Here is an 18,229-nt window from a genome sequence, read left to right as displayed (position 1 = left end):
TATTTTCCTGTAGGCACTTGGGCTGCCTGTAGAAGTGCCCGGAGGCTGCTCTGATGTTGGCGCACTAATTAGTGCACTCCAGCCAGCCTCATATCTGGAGTATCGGTGTCCTCACACTTCAGAATGGCGGCAACAGTGCTTTAACTAAAGCTCATTTGACAAGCTTTAGTTGAAGTGCTCCCACCACGATTTTAAAACTCAGGGATGCTGATACACAAGATGTTGCAGGCACTTTAATTACAAGAGCCACTTCAATTGAAGCACCCCACCCCTGGATCACATGGAAAAACACCCTTGTAGTCCGAGGATGTCAAGACACTTTACTTATGCATCAAGCCTCAGAAGAGCCATGTTTAGGAAGGTAAATATGTACTAAGGGGTAAACTGAGCCATAGGAAGGCCTTATGTTCCTAGTGCAATAGTGACTGGTTTGATTGTTGCTCTTAAATTCTAAATAATGCATTTCATAGACACCTAAACTTTGGTGCATTTCGCATAGAACACTTTTTGTGACTAATACCAGGCCTCCTAAAATGCAATGGAATGATAGCTCTATCATACCGAAAAACACAATACAGATTTTCATTTACCATATTTACTCAAATCCAAGATAACTTTGAATTCAAAACACCCCCCAATAATTCGATTCTAGACACGACAATTTTGTTATAATTTTCTATGTCTAGAATCTAATTATTGGAGGGTCATCTTAAATTTATCCACCACCACCCCCTCCCCACACTACTGCAGTGGGGCAAGTAGTGGCAGGTGGTAATGTAGCAGGAGGTCAAGTGACCTGCCCCCTACCTCCCCAACAGAAGCCTGCATACCCTATGCCTGGCCCTGTGGTGCCTGTACCCCCTGTTGCCTGCCCTCCCCACTTGCGCTCTTCTCACCTGTCCACCCTGATTGCCCGACCTTCACCATGTTCACCTTCCTCCAGCCTGCCCCCCCATGATGTATCCCATGATGATTTCTGAGCTATTGTAAAGTTATTTTTAAAAATTGTGTTATATAGCGATACAAATGAAGACTCCACAAACAAAGCAAATCAAAAACATCCAGACCAAACATAGACAGCTTTCTAACAACCCTGCTTCCAAAAAAACCCCAGACTTAAACTGTAACTTTGGGGAACACCATAGAAAAAATCAAATCTGAATCAAAATGTGTTACCTAAAAATAGAACATATCACATCACCACAATAAGCAAGAGAAACACTGAAAAAGCAAGTGTGTAGCTTTAAATTTAGGATTTTTATTTTTAATCTTATTATTCAATTCTAACTGAGGAACATGAAAGTTAAAAGCTTGTGTACTGCTTACTTTTTTGTGTTAAACAAATTAGTCTATTACTTTATTGAGCTCATACTGTAAATAAAATGTTTCCACAGCAGCGAATATAAAATATGGACACGTTGTTTTCTGTTTGCAGTCCAGTGCCCGTCTTGTATCCCAAGAGATCAAAAATGTTTCTAAAAATAGATGAGTTTAAGTTTTCTCCCATGAACTAACTGTGGGCATTACTATATTTTCTGTGTAGTTTAGCCAAAGCACCCCAATCTGAGCAGGTGCACAGATGACTAAATCCCACCTAATTTCCACTGCAATCTAGATACCACCTCACCTCCCATCTGAATTTTTAAATTCCCAGAGAGCCTGAACAGTAAGGGGACAGCTAACACACATCAACAACACTGAGTTTACAAAAATTACATTAACTGTAGTTACTGCTGAGAGAGAGAGAGACTTTTTGACTCTTGAAAACTTTTATTTTACAAATATTGAAAACAAATGGTGAAAGTGCAGAGGTACAAGGCTCTTCCAGAAGCCAAGCATGAAATACTGGTCAGTGATAGAAACACCATGTCACTGGAGATTAAAATCCCTTCTCCCGTGCCTCTCTTGGGGTTACACCTTTAAGAACCAGCTGTCCATCTTCCACCTTGCAAAGTGCCCCCTCAGTGGCCCAGCGTAACACAAACTGGTTCACATTTTGTCCAGATTCAAATGTGACAAGTGCCTGGACCAGAAAGTAGAAAAAGAGTTGAAAAGCATCATTAGAACCAACCCCAGTAAGCTGGTTTCTGCAGCATTTCAGTGTTGCCAACTTGCCCCGGCACAGTAAGAAATTGTCCAGGCAGATCATGTTCCCCTTGACCATTTGGTACAGGATAGAGAAGAGTCTCAGAGAAGTCCAAGTCCAGTATGCCAAAGAGGATGCCAAGGGCAGCAAAGAGAGGCTGCAGTTGGGGGCAGTGCGGGAATGCATGAAATAGTCTCCTCCACCTCCTTGCAGAAAGGGCACAAAACTGGTTATGGCCAGGGCCCCGTAGCAGCAGCTGCCACTAGAGGTCACCAGTTCTCTTGGCAATGAGTAGCTTATATAGTGTGCGCCAGGCCAAGAGGGCTTGCTCTAGTGTTGCTGTCACTAGGCACCACCTCCAAGTCATGTCATGGCAGGTGGTGATAACATGGGCATGACCCATTTTGTCTATGTATACAGTGTCTTCCCATACAGAATCTCAAGGCAGATCCCACATGCCTGAGCACCCTGGGTGCAGTGACTCACAGGCAGTACAGTGTCTTACTGCAGTTCCAGGGGCTGGTCCAGCAGTGCAGCAACTTCTGTTTTTAGTTTCTTCCCTGCTCCCTGAGGTCAGCCCCTCGGTCTGTTGCCCCAGCCATCCCTCTCCCCCCTCTTTGGTACACTTCCTGGTGCACGTGCTGGAGTAGCCCACTAGGGGCCATGCTCTTGTTGACCTGCTAATCACAAACAGAGATGAATTAGTGGGAAATGTAGTAATGGATGGCTGCTTGGGCAGCAGTGAACACGAAATGAGTTCAGAATCCTGAGGAAAGGAAGGATGGCAAACAGCAGGGTAAGGACCCATTGGCTCAGGGAACTCATGGGCAGGATCCCCTGGAAAGCCAGTCTGAGGGGGAGAGAAGTCCAGGAGAGCTGGCTGTGCTTTAAAGAAGCCTTACTGAAGAATGCAGGAACAAACCATCCCAGTGCGCAGGATGACTAGCAAGTATAGCAGTTCAGCTTAGTAGGGAACACTTCAGTAAACTAAATTACAAAAAGGCAGCTTATTAGAAGTGGAAAATTGAAGAAATATCTAGGGAAGAATATACAAGCATTACTTGGGCATGCAGGGATGAAGTCAGGGAGGCCAAAGCACAATTAGAGTTGCAGCTAGTAAGGGATGTGACAAGAAGGATCTTGACAAGTATGTCAGTAACAAAAGAAGGATCAGAAAAGGCTGAAGTTCTCAGTGTCTATTTTGCCTCAGTCTCCATAGGCAAGGTCAGCTCCCAAATTACCACACCTGGCAAGACAGTTTGGGGAGAAGGTGAGCAGCCCTCAGTGGTGAAAGAACCACTGAGACTAGTTAGAAAAGCTGGATGTGTAAAAGTCCACAGAGCAGGATGGATGCACCCAAGGGTGCTGAGGAAGTTGGCTGTGATTGTAGAGCTACTAGCCATCATCTTTGAAAACTCATGGTGATCAGGAGAGGTCCTTGATGATTGGCAAAGGGCAAATATAGTGCCCATATTTAAGAAAGGGGAAAAGGAGGATCCAGGGAACTACAGACCAGTCAGCCTCACCTCAGTCCCTAGAAAAAATCATGAAGCAGATCCGCAAGGAATCCATTTCTATACACTTGAAGGAGGAAAAGGTGAGTAGGTATAGTCAGCATGGATTCACCAGGGGCAACTCATGCTGACCAACCTGATTGCCTTCTCAGAGGTGACTGACTCTGTGGATACAGGGAGACTGGTGGATACCTTGATTTTAGCAAGACTTTTGATACGGTCTCCCACAAAATTCTTACAGGCAAGCTAAGGGAGTATGGACTGTAAGGCAGATAGAAAACTGGCTGGAGCATCAGGCTCAGAGAGTAGTATTCAATGGCTCAATGTCTAATTGGCAGCCGGTATCAAGTGGAGTGCCCCAGGGGTTAGTTCTGGGGCTGGTTTTGTTCAGTCTCTTTGTCAACAACTTAGATCATGGCATAGAGTGCACCCTCAGCAAGTTGCAAAAGACGCCAAGCTGGGGGGGGGTATTAGATATGCCGGAGAGTAGGGCTAGGATTCAGTGACTTAGACAAATTGGAGGATTGGGCCAAAAAAGGATTGGGTCAAATCTCATGAGGTTCAACAAAGACAAGTGTAAAGTCCTGCTCTTACGATGGAAGAATGCCATGCGCCAATACAGGCTGTGGGCTGACTGGCTGGGCATCAGGTCTGTAAAAAAGGACCTTGGGGTTACAGCGGACAATAGGCTAAATATGAGCAAACAATGTGCTCATGTTGCCAAGGAGGCTGACGGAATACTGGGCTGCATTGGTAGGTGTGCTGCCAGTAGGTCAAGGGGAGTGATTTTTTCCCCTCTGTTCAGCACTGGTGAGGCCACATCTGGAGTACTGTGTTCTGTTTTGGGCCTCCCACTACAGAAAGAATATGGACAAATTGGAGAAAGTCCAGCAGAGGGCAACAAAAATGGTTTGGGAGCTGGGTGATATGACGTATGAGGAGAAGTTGAGAGAACCAGGCTTATTTAGTCTAGAGAAGAGAAGACTGAGGGAGGATTTAAAAGCAGCCTTCAACTACCCGAAGGGGAGTTTGAAAGAGGATGGAGCTAGACTGTTCTTAATGGTGACAGATGACAAAACAAGGAGGAACTGTCTCAAGTTGCAGCAAGGGAAGTTTAGGAAGAATTTTCTCACTAGGGGGGTGGTAAAACAGTGGAACAGGTTACCCAGAGAGGTGGTGGAATCTCCATCCTTGGAGGTTTTCAAGACGTGGCTAGACAAAGCTTTGGCTGGAATGATCTAGCTGGGGATGGTCCTGCTTTGAGCAGCAGATTGGACTAGTTGACCTCCTGGGGTCCCTTCCAACCTTAATTTTCTGTGATTTCTATGATATATAGGATGTTTATACACATACTTCGAGAGCCACTCTAAAGCACCCACAGCAGCACTTGTATTCACCGTCCTGCACTTCAAAATGGCAGCAGCGACACTAAGTAAAGTTCGTTCAACGAGCTTTAGTTAATACCTCCCCCCATTATGAAGCACAGGGTTGCTGAACAGATGTGACAGAGGCTGCTAGAGCATGCTACTTAGCACACTCCAGCAGACTCTATTATTCAAGCCTGTTTTGACATGTACTAAGTAGTATGTCTCGGAGCAGACATCCAGCATGTGTACAGATGCTCGTAGGTTTTAGCCACTCCTCTCTACCTGAAGGAATTCAAACCTGCATCCATGTTTTTAGTCCAGTGACTGTCTAATATAAAATTCATAAACAATTCTGGGACTAGGAACTGGGATCTAGGCTGTTTCTCCCCCTTTTCCTCCCCTCATCCCATCCCCATACACGGGAGTGCTATCTTTTCCCTGCTGCAGGCAGACTTGCTCTTCCAGGCCTCACGTCACTTGCTTCCTTGCCTGTACACTGGCTCATTTTGAGTAGGAATTTTATATTACAGGCAGATGGCTATGGCACTCTCTTGGGAGGTGTGAATTTGTTTTGATTCTTACAATCTAAGTCTCCCACTTCCTGGGTGGTGGTTAGTGGTTTAATAGCTATTATGCAAAAAGGTACCAGCACAACCCAGGCAGCTGTCTTCAGCAGAAGATTTGTTACCCTGGGGCATTTATACATGTGCTCCGTGAGTGGGGGGAGGGGTGTTTTAATTAGAGCAGCTCTGAGAGCTGCGCTGATTAAAGAGTCTGGAGCATTTTGTGTATCAGTGTCCCTGCAGGACACTTTAAAGCTCGTCAAACGAACTTTCGATAAAGCGCCCCGCCACCATTTTGAAGCATGGATACGCTGCTACATGAGACGCTAGAAGCTGCTGTGGCGTGATAATTACCATGCTCTGGCAGACTAGATTAATCGAGTCTGTCTAACATGCTTGTCATTACAGCACATCAGAGATAGGCCCCCCTGGTTCATAAGTTTACAAAGTTGCCTGATATGGAGCCATGAGTCAGGTGTCTAAGCTTAAGTGCAGACAGGGATTCAGATGCAATTCCCCTTTCTATTGCCCCATCCTGTGCTCACTGTTTCCAACTGTCTCACTTTCAGCATCTCCCTGCTCTCTGAGGTAGTCCTTCGGTAGTGTCTGATTCTTCTTCATTAATTATATATGGAGCCTATTGATTTTAAGGTATTGTGAAGCCCAAGTTAGGAAAACCTAAGGCACCAATTTGTATTTTTGTCCCGTGAGCCTAAACCTACTTGTATAAAATTATCACTGAAGATAATAGGAGTTTTATGTAATAAAGTCAGGTTCTTCTCTTTAGTGGATATAACATACACTAATATGTGTATCCTGCATTTTCTTTTGCGTTTTTAAGCAAAAATACTCTGAGCCAGAATATCTTCTACCTATATACTTAGCTGAGTATATAAGGGCAACATCCAATTTCATCCTGCCCAAGTCCCCCAAAAAAACAATAAATGCACAATTTTAAAGGTGGGTTGGTTCCCCTTGTCCTTCTTGCCATTTGCAGTAACCTAGTATTAAGGTGAAAATGTATCAACAAATACTCAGGGATTCAAGCAGAGTAGAATAAAATTGCAATTAGACACCCAATATGTAGAATAGGATCTGCTGTTTATGTTCAAATTTGAATTAAGATAGTAATTGATGTAAATATTTCTGGGTTTACAGGTGACTAGATTCAAAGCACAAGCTATATTGAACTAACAAGTCTGATGATTGATTCTGCACATGCCCAGGATATTAGAGAATACAGTATTTACATTATTTTGGTATTCTGGGATGTTAATTGAATAGATTCGCTAATCCAAAATTACTGAGCATGTCAATGTAAAGAATGCTAAAATTAGATCTTTATCTCTGGCATTTTTAATTTGGCTAATATGATTTATCTAACCAACCAGTTTTATCTAACTGTGTATTTTATATCATTTCATACTTACTGTAATTAGATCATTTAAAAATGCCTCTACAATCATCATATTTAAATCTGTAGTTGGATTTGTATATCTGTCAACATCTGGAATCTTTGCCATGAAAACTAGGCCTTCAAACACTCTTCCATTCTAAGTTATTAAGAAAATTTAAAATCAGAAAATCCATGGCAACAAGATACTGTTCCTGGCCAATACAAAATAGAATATCTTGCAAACTCAGTGTACCCAAGCAGACTTCAAGGACCGAGTGGGGAGAAAGCTGTTTATATTTGCCCTCCATAAAAATAAAAACTGACGTGCTGTTATTGGAAAAATTTACCACAAGCATTATCCATCTTTTCTTAAGTTTCAGGAATGTGCTTGAGTCTATACAGTACATAGAAGATGTTTCCTACTGAGAAGACCTTAGAATCTAAAGGCATTTGTACACGTTTGCACCACACCACCGGGTGCTTTGGCGCATGCATTTGTAAAAACAGCAAAATGTGTGTCAGCTCTGAGAAAATGGCAGCAGTGCACTTTTGAACTAAAACACATTGAGTTGCGTGCAGTTGTATGTCAGCCCACATGAGGAGCAGACTCAACTAACAGATTCCGCTTCGACACACTAGGTCTCCGGCATTTTGGAGCACGAAGGTGTATATGTATAGATGCCCTAAAAGAAAATGTATAGGAGACTGGACGCACTTCAGAATCCAGGCACTTGAATGAATAATGTCTTCCCCCAGCACATACCCCACACTTTTTTTTTTTTTTTTTTTACCTATAAATTCCCTTCTCTCAAATGTACAGAAGGAATTAATTTTTACAAGGTTATGAATAGGAAGCGTTCTGGTTTTGAAATACAGAAAAGAAAGGACAGCACATATAAAGATACTGAAGGAAAATACAGAAGGCATTAAAAGTGCAGAAGAGACAGTTTGTGAAGGATTTATAGGACATCCTAATTGAACCTGAAGATGACCTTGAAACAGACATACACTATTCCATAACAGTATTATGTATGGAATTCTGCCCTCAAAAAAACAAATCTAGAATTGCTTTCCTTTTAGAAGACATCTTGGAAAAATCCTACTTTGGCTAGAAATGACCCACTTGCATTTAAACTTCAGGACTGAAGATCATGATAACAATAGTTTCTTCCTATTGTTACTTACATTATGGCATTCTGCTGATCAACGGGGATTGTGGTTTTCTTTGTTTAAAAAAATCACAAATTCTCTGATTAAAACCCTCCCAAATCCACAATCAAAGTGAAATGCCACTATATATATATATATATATATATATATATATATATATATATATATATATATATAGTTATCAAATGAATACAATGTTTTATTGCATTGGAATATATATATTTTATTGATATATTTATTTAAAGCAATTTGGAAGCCTGACAGTGTCTCAGTTACTATAAAATAAATTCTAAATACCTGTAAGTTTTGGTGTTTTGAGTTTGGGTTTTTTGCATGGAAAATTAGAGCTCCCCTTGCCCATTTCACTCACCAGGACACAGGTCCAGGCCCCTCACTCCCCACCCCCAGCCCTGCTGGTGCCCTTCACGTCCCACCCACAGCCTCCCACCCTCCCCAGCCCTGCTAGAGGGGGCCCCAGCTGCCAGGAAGGGCTACAGAGCCAGGGACCTGGGTCCATGGCCCCCTAACCCTGCAGCAGCATCCAAGCCCTGGTTGCTGCTCACTGGAGAAGGCAGCTGCTGCAGCAGAGCAGAACAAAGAGCCCGACTCCCCCTCCCCCATGGGCAGCGCAGCTGGAGTGAAGCCTGTGGTGGGGGCAGGTGCAGGCTGCCCTCTATGGACTCAGGCTCCCCACCCTCCTGCCTTCCCCATGGGACCTACACAGCCCAGCAGGTGGGACCCAGTGCAGCAGGGTAGAGGGGCTGGGCAGGAAAGCTTGATACAACTGCTGGGAGCCCTATGCTGCTATGGTGAAGCACCCCTGCCTCCTGCCCAGCAGCTGCGAGGGGCACAACTCCATGCCATTGCCTCCACTGCTGCCAGGCAGGCTGGAGGCACTTTGCCATGGCAGCACAGGGCTCCCAGCAGCATAAGTGCACTGCAAGGTGTGCCACTGCTACGTGTCCCTGGGGAATGCCTGTGTCATGTGCACTCTGGTGTATGGCAGGTTACCCCAGGTGGGGCACAGTAGTCTGAAGCCAGCAACTGTACTGGCCCCCACAGCCTTACCTGGGGTCCTGGGGGCCTCTTGGGGCTGCAGCCACAGCAGGAAGCCTGGCCAGCAGCTAGAGTGTGGCTCTGGCTGGCCAGGCTCGAGTTTTGGGTGGCATGCGCTGCCACCATGTGTGCAGCCCCACTTTTTTTCGGCATGGGATTTTTGGCCCTGGGATGTCCCGGGGTCAAACACCCCCCCCATAAGGTAGCAGCACAGGGAATGCCTGCATATGTGGTGCATGTCAACGCTCATTTGGATGCAGCCTAGGATTGTGCTTGCCTCTTATCATGGCTGCATCACATTGGTGGCTTCTATCCATATAAGTGACTCCCAGATGTGTAGGGGCGTGCACTTGCAGCATCAAAAATCAGCACAAATCTATGCAGCTACTTTTTGCTGTCGTGTATACTGCTGCATGCATGCTTTGGTGAGGGACAAATTGTCCTGCTTTGGGCAAACCACCCTTTTTCTGCTTCTCCCAGCATCCTGGAGGAGCCAGGACACAACTGCGGGAGTGGAAATGCTCTGGCCAGCACCAGAGTATCTCCCTGGAGAACCAAGTCTTCATGTCTTCTGGCTTCTCCCATAGTGTGCACCACACTGCTTTTTTTCCCAGCACTTTTTTTTCACTACTGGGATTTCCTGGCAGCAAATTTTAGCCTTGCACTACAAATTTGCAGTGCAGGGCATGTTTTAACATTTCCTGTGTGCAGTTTGTGATGCTGCAAAGACGTTTGCAACGCCACAAACCACATGTGCCTGCATGTCTGGATCCAGCCTAAGCAGCTAAATTAGGGTCACATGAGCAACTTATTTTGGTATTTGCTAACTTTTGAGTGATTGGCTTTTTTGCAGCCTAAACAACATATTTTCAGCTTCAATTTGTGCTTGTTCTTACATAATATACAAATGGAAATATAGAACATTCTCCAATATGCAAGCATCATACAACACCAAATATAGAAAGAATTTAAAATGTAGAAGGGGGAGAGAAAAATAAAAGCTGAACTTACCTAAATGAATACATGTCATTTATATCTTAAGATAAATAATTGAGTTTCATCATTCTGGTAAATGTTTTTCAAGACTATCATATTCATAGAGATCTTTTCCTAAATGTGTAGACTTAATTCCAAGTTAAGAATAGAGCAGAAAATTGCTAATATTTTTTATTTAAAACAAGCATTCTCAGTGTATATGTGAAGAACTGTATACAACACTTGAAATTAGTCTAATGCTTCTTTACTAGCAAGTTATGATCTTATCTTTATTAGTGGTAATAAAGAAGTATCTGACAATCTAAACTGTACTTTATTACAGTAGTATTCATGCTATTAAAGAACCATAAAAATATAAATAAGTTTTACATTCATTACATAAGGAACAGGTCTCTAATAGAAGAGTAGTTTTGTATAATAATGATGATCACAGGGCGCGTCTACACATGCAGTTAATGCAACTGAAAATAATCTAGCTCAATATGAGCCAGAGTAAACTAATCCCAGTATCACTGTCTACACGTACATTTAAATGTAGTAATTTACTGCGCTGCTGGATACCACTTGTAGTGATGGACCTGTCCAGCAGCGCAGTAAATTAATCTACTGTGCCCTAATTGCCATACATATGTAGACAGTGACACTTCACTATGCATCAAATTAGTCTTCGGAATAAAGCATCTCACATAGGCATGCCCACAGTGTTGCAACTGATCTTGGGTACCTACCTATAGAGAGATTTAGGGGTTTTAAAAAAATAAATCCCTGTTTTGCAGGTATTTATAAATCAGATATAAAGATTATCCATAAGCTGAATAATATCATGCACAATTAGATCTTCCAAGTTACTGCATGGTGCTGTACTCCTTAAGACTAAGATTTGCACTTATAGTACATCTACATGGCATAATGCGAGCCTTGTAGAGATACTGTAACTAGCTTTAAATGAGCTGTGTTGGTGTAGGACTGACTATGCTAACTAACACTGGATAGAGCACCATGACAGTAGCTATATTGCTTCTGATCTGCAAGCTAGTTTGAACTGTCTCTTAATAGCACTGCATTATACCATACAGGCATACTCCAAGATTTAAAATTCCAAAGAAATTGCAAGGCACACAACTAGACGGTTTCTGTTTATTAATGGATGAAGTCATAAATCTGGGTATGAAAACTGTACAAAAGTCCTGGATTCTAGGGTCAGTTGAAATTTGAGTACTACCTATGAAATTTAAGTGCTGTATGTGAGCATATGTAGTGTGTGCGTGCGCGTGTGTGCATGCGTGTGTGCGCATCTCTCAAATAATTGCTCTCAAAAACCTGGCACACACACAGGCTGAGCCATCCAAAACACCACTCTGGCTGCCTGTCAAGCCTCTATAGTGCCCAACCTGTGCCTCTGCTGCTCTAGGCCACCAGGTATGACTGCTGGGGCTAGCACTGGTGCTGGCCCCAGCCTCCAGCTGTCCCTGGCTGAAGAGCCAGAAAGAGCTGAGCAAGGGCAGTTAGCCCACAGTGAAGCACATGTGTAGGAGCGTGCACTGCAACAATTTGTGCTGCTGTAAGTGCACGTCCCCACATATCTGGACACGGCCTGTGTGGCAGTTCATATTGACTATGACTTTGTGTGAGGTTCTGCATCAGATAATTCATCCTGTGAACACCTCAGTGAATCCTGGAACAAATGTGGGAGCTGATCTAGTACTATGATAATCACAGGGTACAGACAGAACTAATAAAGTTTCATAGTGTTGTGTACTCAAAGAATCTATGGGCGTTCAGGGAAGGGGGCACTTTAATTACAGCAGTTCTGAGAACAGCTCTAATTAAAGCACCCAGAGCATCTTGTGTATCAGTGTCCCCATGGTTAAAAATGGTGGAGGGGGTGCTTTTAACTAAAGCTCATTTGACAAGCTTTATTTAAAGTGCCCCCTCCACTATTTTTAAGTATGGGGATGCTGATGCACAAGACCCTGGAGTCTGCTGAAGCACAGTAATTACCATGCTTCAGCAGACTTGATTAATTGAGCCTGCTCCAATGCACTGTAGTTACAGCACATCGGAGCAGCCTTGCTGCTCGTGTATAGGCACATCAATGCTTTCTTTATGACATTTGTAATCTGGAACACATTTATATCTTCCCCTTTCTCCTTCACTATTATTCAGAGGATCTGGGGAAGACTTATTAAAGTCATTTGAACCTTTTAAATATTGTGTCAGTTCCTGAAAATTAGCCTTTCTATGGTCCTACTCTACTCCTGTTACACAAAGCTCACATTAGCCAGATAGTTCTGTTGGAATGGTCAGTAGTTAAAGGGACATCATCTATCTGAAATCTAGTTAATTATTTTTTTAAGCAGTAATTGAATGCCTTGGCTTTTTTGTCACTTTGTGATTACACTTACTGTTTTTTTTTAAAACTGTTCTTCTCTTGATTATATAAGTGCAACCAGAAAACTAGCTTTAGTGGGAGAAACACCGACACTACACCTTGATACAAAAGGCTACTGTATATACCAGGTAAACTGAGAAATAATATATTTTTTACAGTACTGCCACCCCATGCATTTAAAAATGAGTCAGGCCCATAAAAAACAGGATGTAAGTAACATTTTGGGTACTCACATTTTGCCTTTAACTTCTTGGTTCATGTTTCCAGGCTTTTTTCTGCCGCCATGAAGGTTAGAAACTTTTTTTAAATTAAAACTGCCATTCTCACCTAATCATTTGTTCCCAGAAACTGAAAAGAAAACATCAATTATTGTGAAACTTATGATAATATGATACAGGTTGGCAATACTATACAGGTGCATATTTTTAAGGTACTCAAGGCCCTATCCCTTGCTGCTCAGAGCAGCAGCACACCATTTAAAAATTTGGAATGTCAGCTTTTTAGGGAATGTTTCTTATATAAATATATACACTTAATGCCATTGACAAGGAGACAGACCCCAGTTTCTGAATGGGACTTATATATGTTGTTCTAATACAAATGCTAAATAATCATTTTAAACACCAGAACCCTTCTAACAAAACTACACAAGTTGTTGGGACAGCTTCCCAAAGGGATATTTTAGAACTATTTACTGACTTATTTAAATAATATAGTGCTAATCTTGTACTCTTGGTAATTTATGAAACTTAACATGCAAGGTAAAATACTTCTTTGTCCTCCCATGTAAAGCCTGATTTGATATCTAAGAAGAATATATCTTCAGATTTTGGAGGACATCTGATAAAATGTGCTCTCAATCCCCATTCAGACGGATATAAAAATCCCCATTCAAAGGTTTTTGCTACCTGCACAGAGCTGGTATAAAGCATTTTGGGAATAATAGCAGGCTCATTTCTCAAGAATACTCATAAATGTAATTTGACTCATTTTACATGAAACAAAAATGTAGCTGAACTTCTCGTCCCTATAAACTGCCTGGTAAGAAACAAACTGATGGTTCCCTTCAGCTATAACTATTAACTGTTTTAACCACCCAGAAATCTGTGAGATGCTTCATAAGAGCATGTGCTCCTGTCCTGAAAGCATAAAACTTAAATTTGACTCACCAGTAAGGATCATAAATAGATGATTAGGTAAGGGCAAGAGGGAAGGATAAGGGTAAAAATGTCACATTGCTATTCCCTAAGACCCAAAGCTTGTAGCTACAAAGATACAAGTGGGCAATCTCCACTGGCCGACGCTGCCGGTGGTGTCTGCAGGTGGTCACACCAGTCAGCGCTTGCCACCTCCTAGCCCCCACTGCCGACACCACTGTGGCCACCTGCGGGAGCTTCCTGCTTGCCACCACCACACCCCTGCTGCTGACACCAGCCCCCACCCTCAGGGGCATGCGTCATTCATGGATGGAACCCTGCTTAAATTCACTTCTTGATCCAGCAGCACTTAAGTCCTAAATGTATATAATGCTGTCAAGCTAACTAATCTTTGTAGAAAACAACTTCCAGTTAAGCAAGAGAAGTTACAAACTTTTGAACCTCCCTCTCAATGTGAATGTAATTTCCTACCTTACCTCCCTCTCCCCCCTCCCTTTGCTTGGAGCAGAAATGTCCTTTCATCTCTTCTCAGCCAGGGTAGAGGAAGAAATTTTTTCCTGAGAGGGAGCCTGGCAGCAGATGAGGAAGTGCCTTGCCCCTCAGTCACACTGTGTACTGAACTGTCACTGGAAACTTTACACATGGAGGGGAGTGAAGCAGTCCAAACCTTAGTTCAACTGTGGCTCCCAAGGGCACAGCCCCTACCACCTTGCTTCTTGGAGGCTTGCCCCCATTGAGTATTATCTTTATTTTGCTTTCCCCTGCAAATTTCCTTTTCTTCTCCATACTCCACTGCACTTGTTTCTTAGCCTTCCATCATGCGTCTGCTTCTTCTGTCCCCTGCCCTTGTGAAAAGCTCCTTTAGGCTGCTCATATTCAACACTGTTAATGTGGCCTTATTTGAAGACAGAGGAGTGTCTGGGGGGTCCTGAGATGGTGGCAGCAGAGGAACAGATGATTCTTCTGGGGGATAAAGCAAGAGTATTTTATATGGGTTTTCTCCTTTAACCTTTATGATCCCACTTTTGAAATTGTGCTAGGGGAGACCATTCATGACCATGTATGTTCTCCTGCCCATTTCAGTGCAAATAACCAGAACTAGGACAGAGACCATTTCAGTGCAGAAGGCAGGGTAGATTTGTATCTTGCAGACTAATGAAACCATGGAATAACAGAAAATTAGGGTTGGAAGGGACCTCAGGAGCTCATCTAATCCACCTGCATGCTCAAAGCAGGACCATTCCCAACTATATCATCTCAGCCAAAGCTTTGTCCACCTCGGTCTTAAAAACCACTGAGGATGGAGTTTCCACAACTTCTCTGGATTAGTTCCTCTCAACCTGTTCCACTGTTTACTACCCTCTAGTGAGAAAGTTCGTCGTCGTATCCAACCCAAACTTAACCTGTTGCAACTTGAGGCCATTGCTCCTTGTTCTGCTCCGTCGCCACTGAGAACAGTCTAGCTCCATCCTCTTTGGAACCTCCCTTCAGGTAGTTAAAGGCTGTTATTAAATCAGTCTTTTCTTTTCTGGATTAAGTTCCCTCGGTCTCTCCTCATAAGCCAGGCTCCCCAGCCCCCTAACCATTTTTGTCTTGTCACTTGCTGGACTCCAGTCCACTGGACTCTCTCCAAATGAGATGCAAAGCATCAGCTTCTATAAGCAGCAGGCTTATTTGTCTTACTTTTCCCTTTGCTCAGTTTCTTTTTTCTTTTAATGAAATTAGAACCCACCTTGCCCTCTTCTCCCCCAGGTTGCAACTCAGCTTTCCCAGAGCCCCAACCTGAGGAAAAGCAGGGAAGTGGGATGGATTCTAATTTTATTAAGGGCCTGGGAAAAAAGCAATTGAGCAAAGGGAGAGGTAACTCTCCGACTGCATTATTAATAAACAATAGGATACATTTCTTTCTGAAAGATTTTCCCACATGGCACATAGTCACCTAAATCTGAAGTATTTCACAGTCTCTCACTATAAAGCATGAGCAGTGTGGTCAATTTAATATTCTGAGAGATTTTTAAGTTCTTAATTTTGACACCTTCCTAGAAAAATCTCAGTGCGCATGTCGGCATGTTTATTGATGCACCGTAGTTACTCCACATTTAGTTCAGTACTTCCTTAACGAAGTACTGAGCTAAATGCCCAGTAACTAGAGCTACTGTGCAGCAGCATGGGCACACGGTAATTTTGTGATGCTTACTGCACATTAGCATAATAACACGGCCTCCTTGGCTTTTAGCACAAGTTTTAACTCCCACCCTACTGATCAGTAAGTTACTGGCGCCTGTACTAAACAGAAATTGTGGTTACAGTGCAGGAAGTGTGCACGTGTAGATGTGCCCAGCTGTTATTAGGCTAAGTTAAAGTATGTGTCTCATGTAGACGCCCCGTGTTGCACTGACGTGTGTGTGCCTGCACAGCGAGCCTCAGGGAGGGGAGAGGAGGGGACCACCTTTGCTTAATCGCTCGTTCCCGTTGTTGGCGACGTTTCTCCCCCTTCCCCTTTCCGACCTGAAGGGGACTGGGAGCAGCCAGTGTAGAGCCCTGGTGCGTGAGGGGAGAGCGACGTCCCGCCGGCGGTGCAGCGCCGAGCGGCGGAGGCGGTCGCGGGGTGACAGGAAGCGCCGCTTCCTTTCCCGGGGCCTCGCCCCGAGCGGCAGCGGCTTGGGTCTCGCGGGGCTGCGGCGAAAGCGGGAAGGAGGGAGTGGACAGGCGTGGGCTGCACGGGGGGCAAGCGGCGTGTCCGCCCGGGCTCCTCTCCCCGGGGCGGGGCTCGGGCTCAGCGCCGGGGCCGGCCCGGGGGAGGGCGCGCGCGTGTCGCCTGGCGCGGGCGAGATGCTTTGTCCGAAGGAAGCGGCCGGGGAGGGTCGGGAGGTTTGCCCGGGAGGGAGGAAGCCGGGAGCGCCGCTCCCTCCTGGAAAAAGGTAAAAGCTGGAGTTACCTGGATCCCGCCCCGGCCGGAGCTGCGCCTGCACCAGATCCGAGGCTCCCTCCACCCTGTCTTTGCTCTTCAGCCCCAAACTCTGGCGCCTGGAGATCCCAGGCGTTTGCTCCTCTGTGCGCAGCCGCCCCCCCTGCTCTAGCCCCTTCCACGTTTGGTACCGAGAGCATGTCCAGAGCCCCAGCTCCTCCACGCGACTTTTGGCCCCGAGGTCCAGGCTGTTGGGGGTTAAATACAGCCGCTTAGCACCGGGCTAGTTCGGATTCCCGTGGACCCAGTGGCTAAAAACCTGGACAGCCCTACCAGCAACTGCAACACTCCTCCCTGCAGCTGAATTCATCTGGATCCTGAGCGGGTTGGGCCCGCCTGACTCTAATCTGAATAGAAAACAAATGGAGCCTCTGCTATTTCCCTCGAGGAGAACAAGATGGGGCTCCTGGGGCATTCTGACTAAGTAGCAGGGGTGAGGAGGGGAGGGTGGTACACATTTGGTTCCTTGCAAATTAATCCCACAAATTGTACTGTCTGGGAGAGGGCTTCCACAAACCAGACCTAGCATATAACCATACACACAAAAATGTACCAGGAGCTTGGATACAACAAAGCTGCTGCTGTTGTTGCATCCCTGCATGAAAATACTGTAAAGCTGCCCAGCAAAGCAGCTCAAGTTCCACTCCCTGATTGCACCTCTGCTTAACAAGCAGGACCTGCCTTCTGCCCCTTCTGGCCTCATGCCACCAATGTACTGTGGCAATGGACAGTATGTATCACTGCTCTTCCTTGACCCAAAAATCCCAGCTTCCAGGGTCCCAGTGAAAAAGCAGTTGAAACCCCTACGTGTAGCACCTGGGTCCCTGTGGCCACAGATATCTAGAACAGGGGTGGACAATTATTTCGGGCAGAGTGCCACTTACTGAGTTTTGGCAAGCCACAAGGGCTAGGGGCAGCTAAATATTAATTTTCTACATTTTTAGGGGCCCCGCGGGCTGGATAGAATGGCCTGGCGGGCCGCATCCAGCCTGTGGGCTGCATTTTGCTCACCCCTAATCTAGAAAAAACATAGAAGTTGACAGCTTGTCACAGCTTGTCACTATCAGAATGGGATCCCTGGTCCATCCTTTCCCAGCAGCACTCCTAGTGGACCTGGATCTGTGTTTGCAAATGACAGCTGTACTGGGAGAAATGGGTGAGAAGGGGTGGGGGGGAGGAATCCTTTTGGATCCAGGTGCATGCAGGTTTTCTTGTGCCGGGATGGATCAGGGGCTTAGATTTTGTCTGAACTTGTTTGTTTCTGCCATTGGCCTTAGTGTTGCACTGCCAAAATAGAGCAAGATCTAGTTTCCATTTCTGTGGGTTAGCGTGACTTATTCATGTTCCAGGCCTGGTTATTTTTGGATGGATTTGAGCCGCTTTGATGCTACAGTTTGGGGACTTGGGGCCAAAACTGGTACAATTCTGCAGGGTCCAGATTCTGGGGACATATTGGAATCTGGATTATTCAGTTGTGTTGGCTGCTGTTCTTTGGTGGGTTGGTAGAACATCGAGCATTCAAACATCTCATTAGAACAATATTTTTTTAAAAGTCTGGATCCAT

The 18,229-nt window shown here is 44.6% G+C and overlaps 2 protein-coding genes across 2 annotated transcripts in view; one reads left to right on the top strand and one right to left on the bottom strand.

The window, feature by feature from the left end:
• The window catches only part of GNAL (G protein subunit alpha L), a 316,776-nt gene that overhangs the window by 101,184 nt on the left and 197,363 nt on the right, over positions 1-18,229 (top strand). The window lies entirely within an intron of this gene.
• LOC149869077 (uncharacterized) lies at positions 1,832-18,176 on the bottom strand. Its single transcript, XM_090037171.1, has 4 exons — positions 18,087-18,176; positions 16,147-16,888; positions 12,774-12,888; positions 1,832-2,023 (listed from the first exon to the last, which is right to left on the bottom strand). The coding sequence occupies exons 1-3, from the start codon at positions 18,174-18,176 to the stop codon at positions 12,872-12,874; spliced, it is 849 nt and encodes a 282-aa protein (XP_089893297.1). The 3' UTR covers positions 1,832-2,023; positions 12,774-12,871.

This window comes from Crocodylus siamensis, chromosome 3 (assembly GCF_052110815.1).
Source record: "Crocodylus siamensis isolate JL-2025a chromosome 3, ASM5211081v1, whole genome shotgun sequence".
NCBI classification, from domain to species: domain Eukaryota; kingdom Metazoa; phylum Chordata; order Crocodylia; family Crocodylidae; genus Crocodylus; species Crocodylus siamensis.
Note: the sequence above shows the minus strand (reverse complement) of the source record. Positions and strands in the feature narration are given on the sequence as shown.

Bases quoted from the DNA above. Each gene is read 5' to 3' on its own strand.
- LOC149869077 (XM_090037171.1), bottom strand. From the start codon at position 18,176: ATGTTCTACCAACCCACCAAAGAACAGCAGCCAACACAACTGAATAAT. The intron at 16,889-18,086 runs GTACCAGTTTTG...AATCCGAACTAG, and splicing joins AATCTGGACCCTGCAGAATT to CCCGGTGCTAAGCGGCTGTA.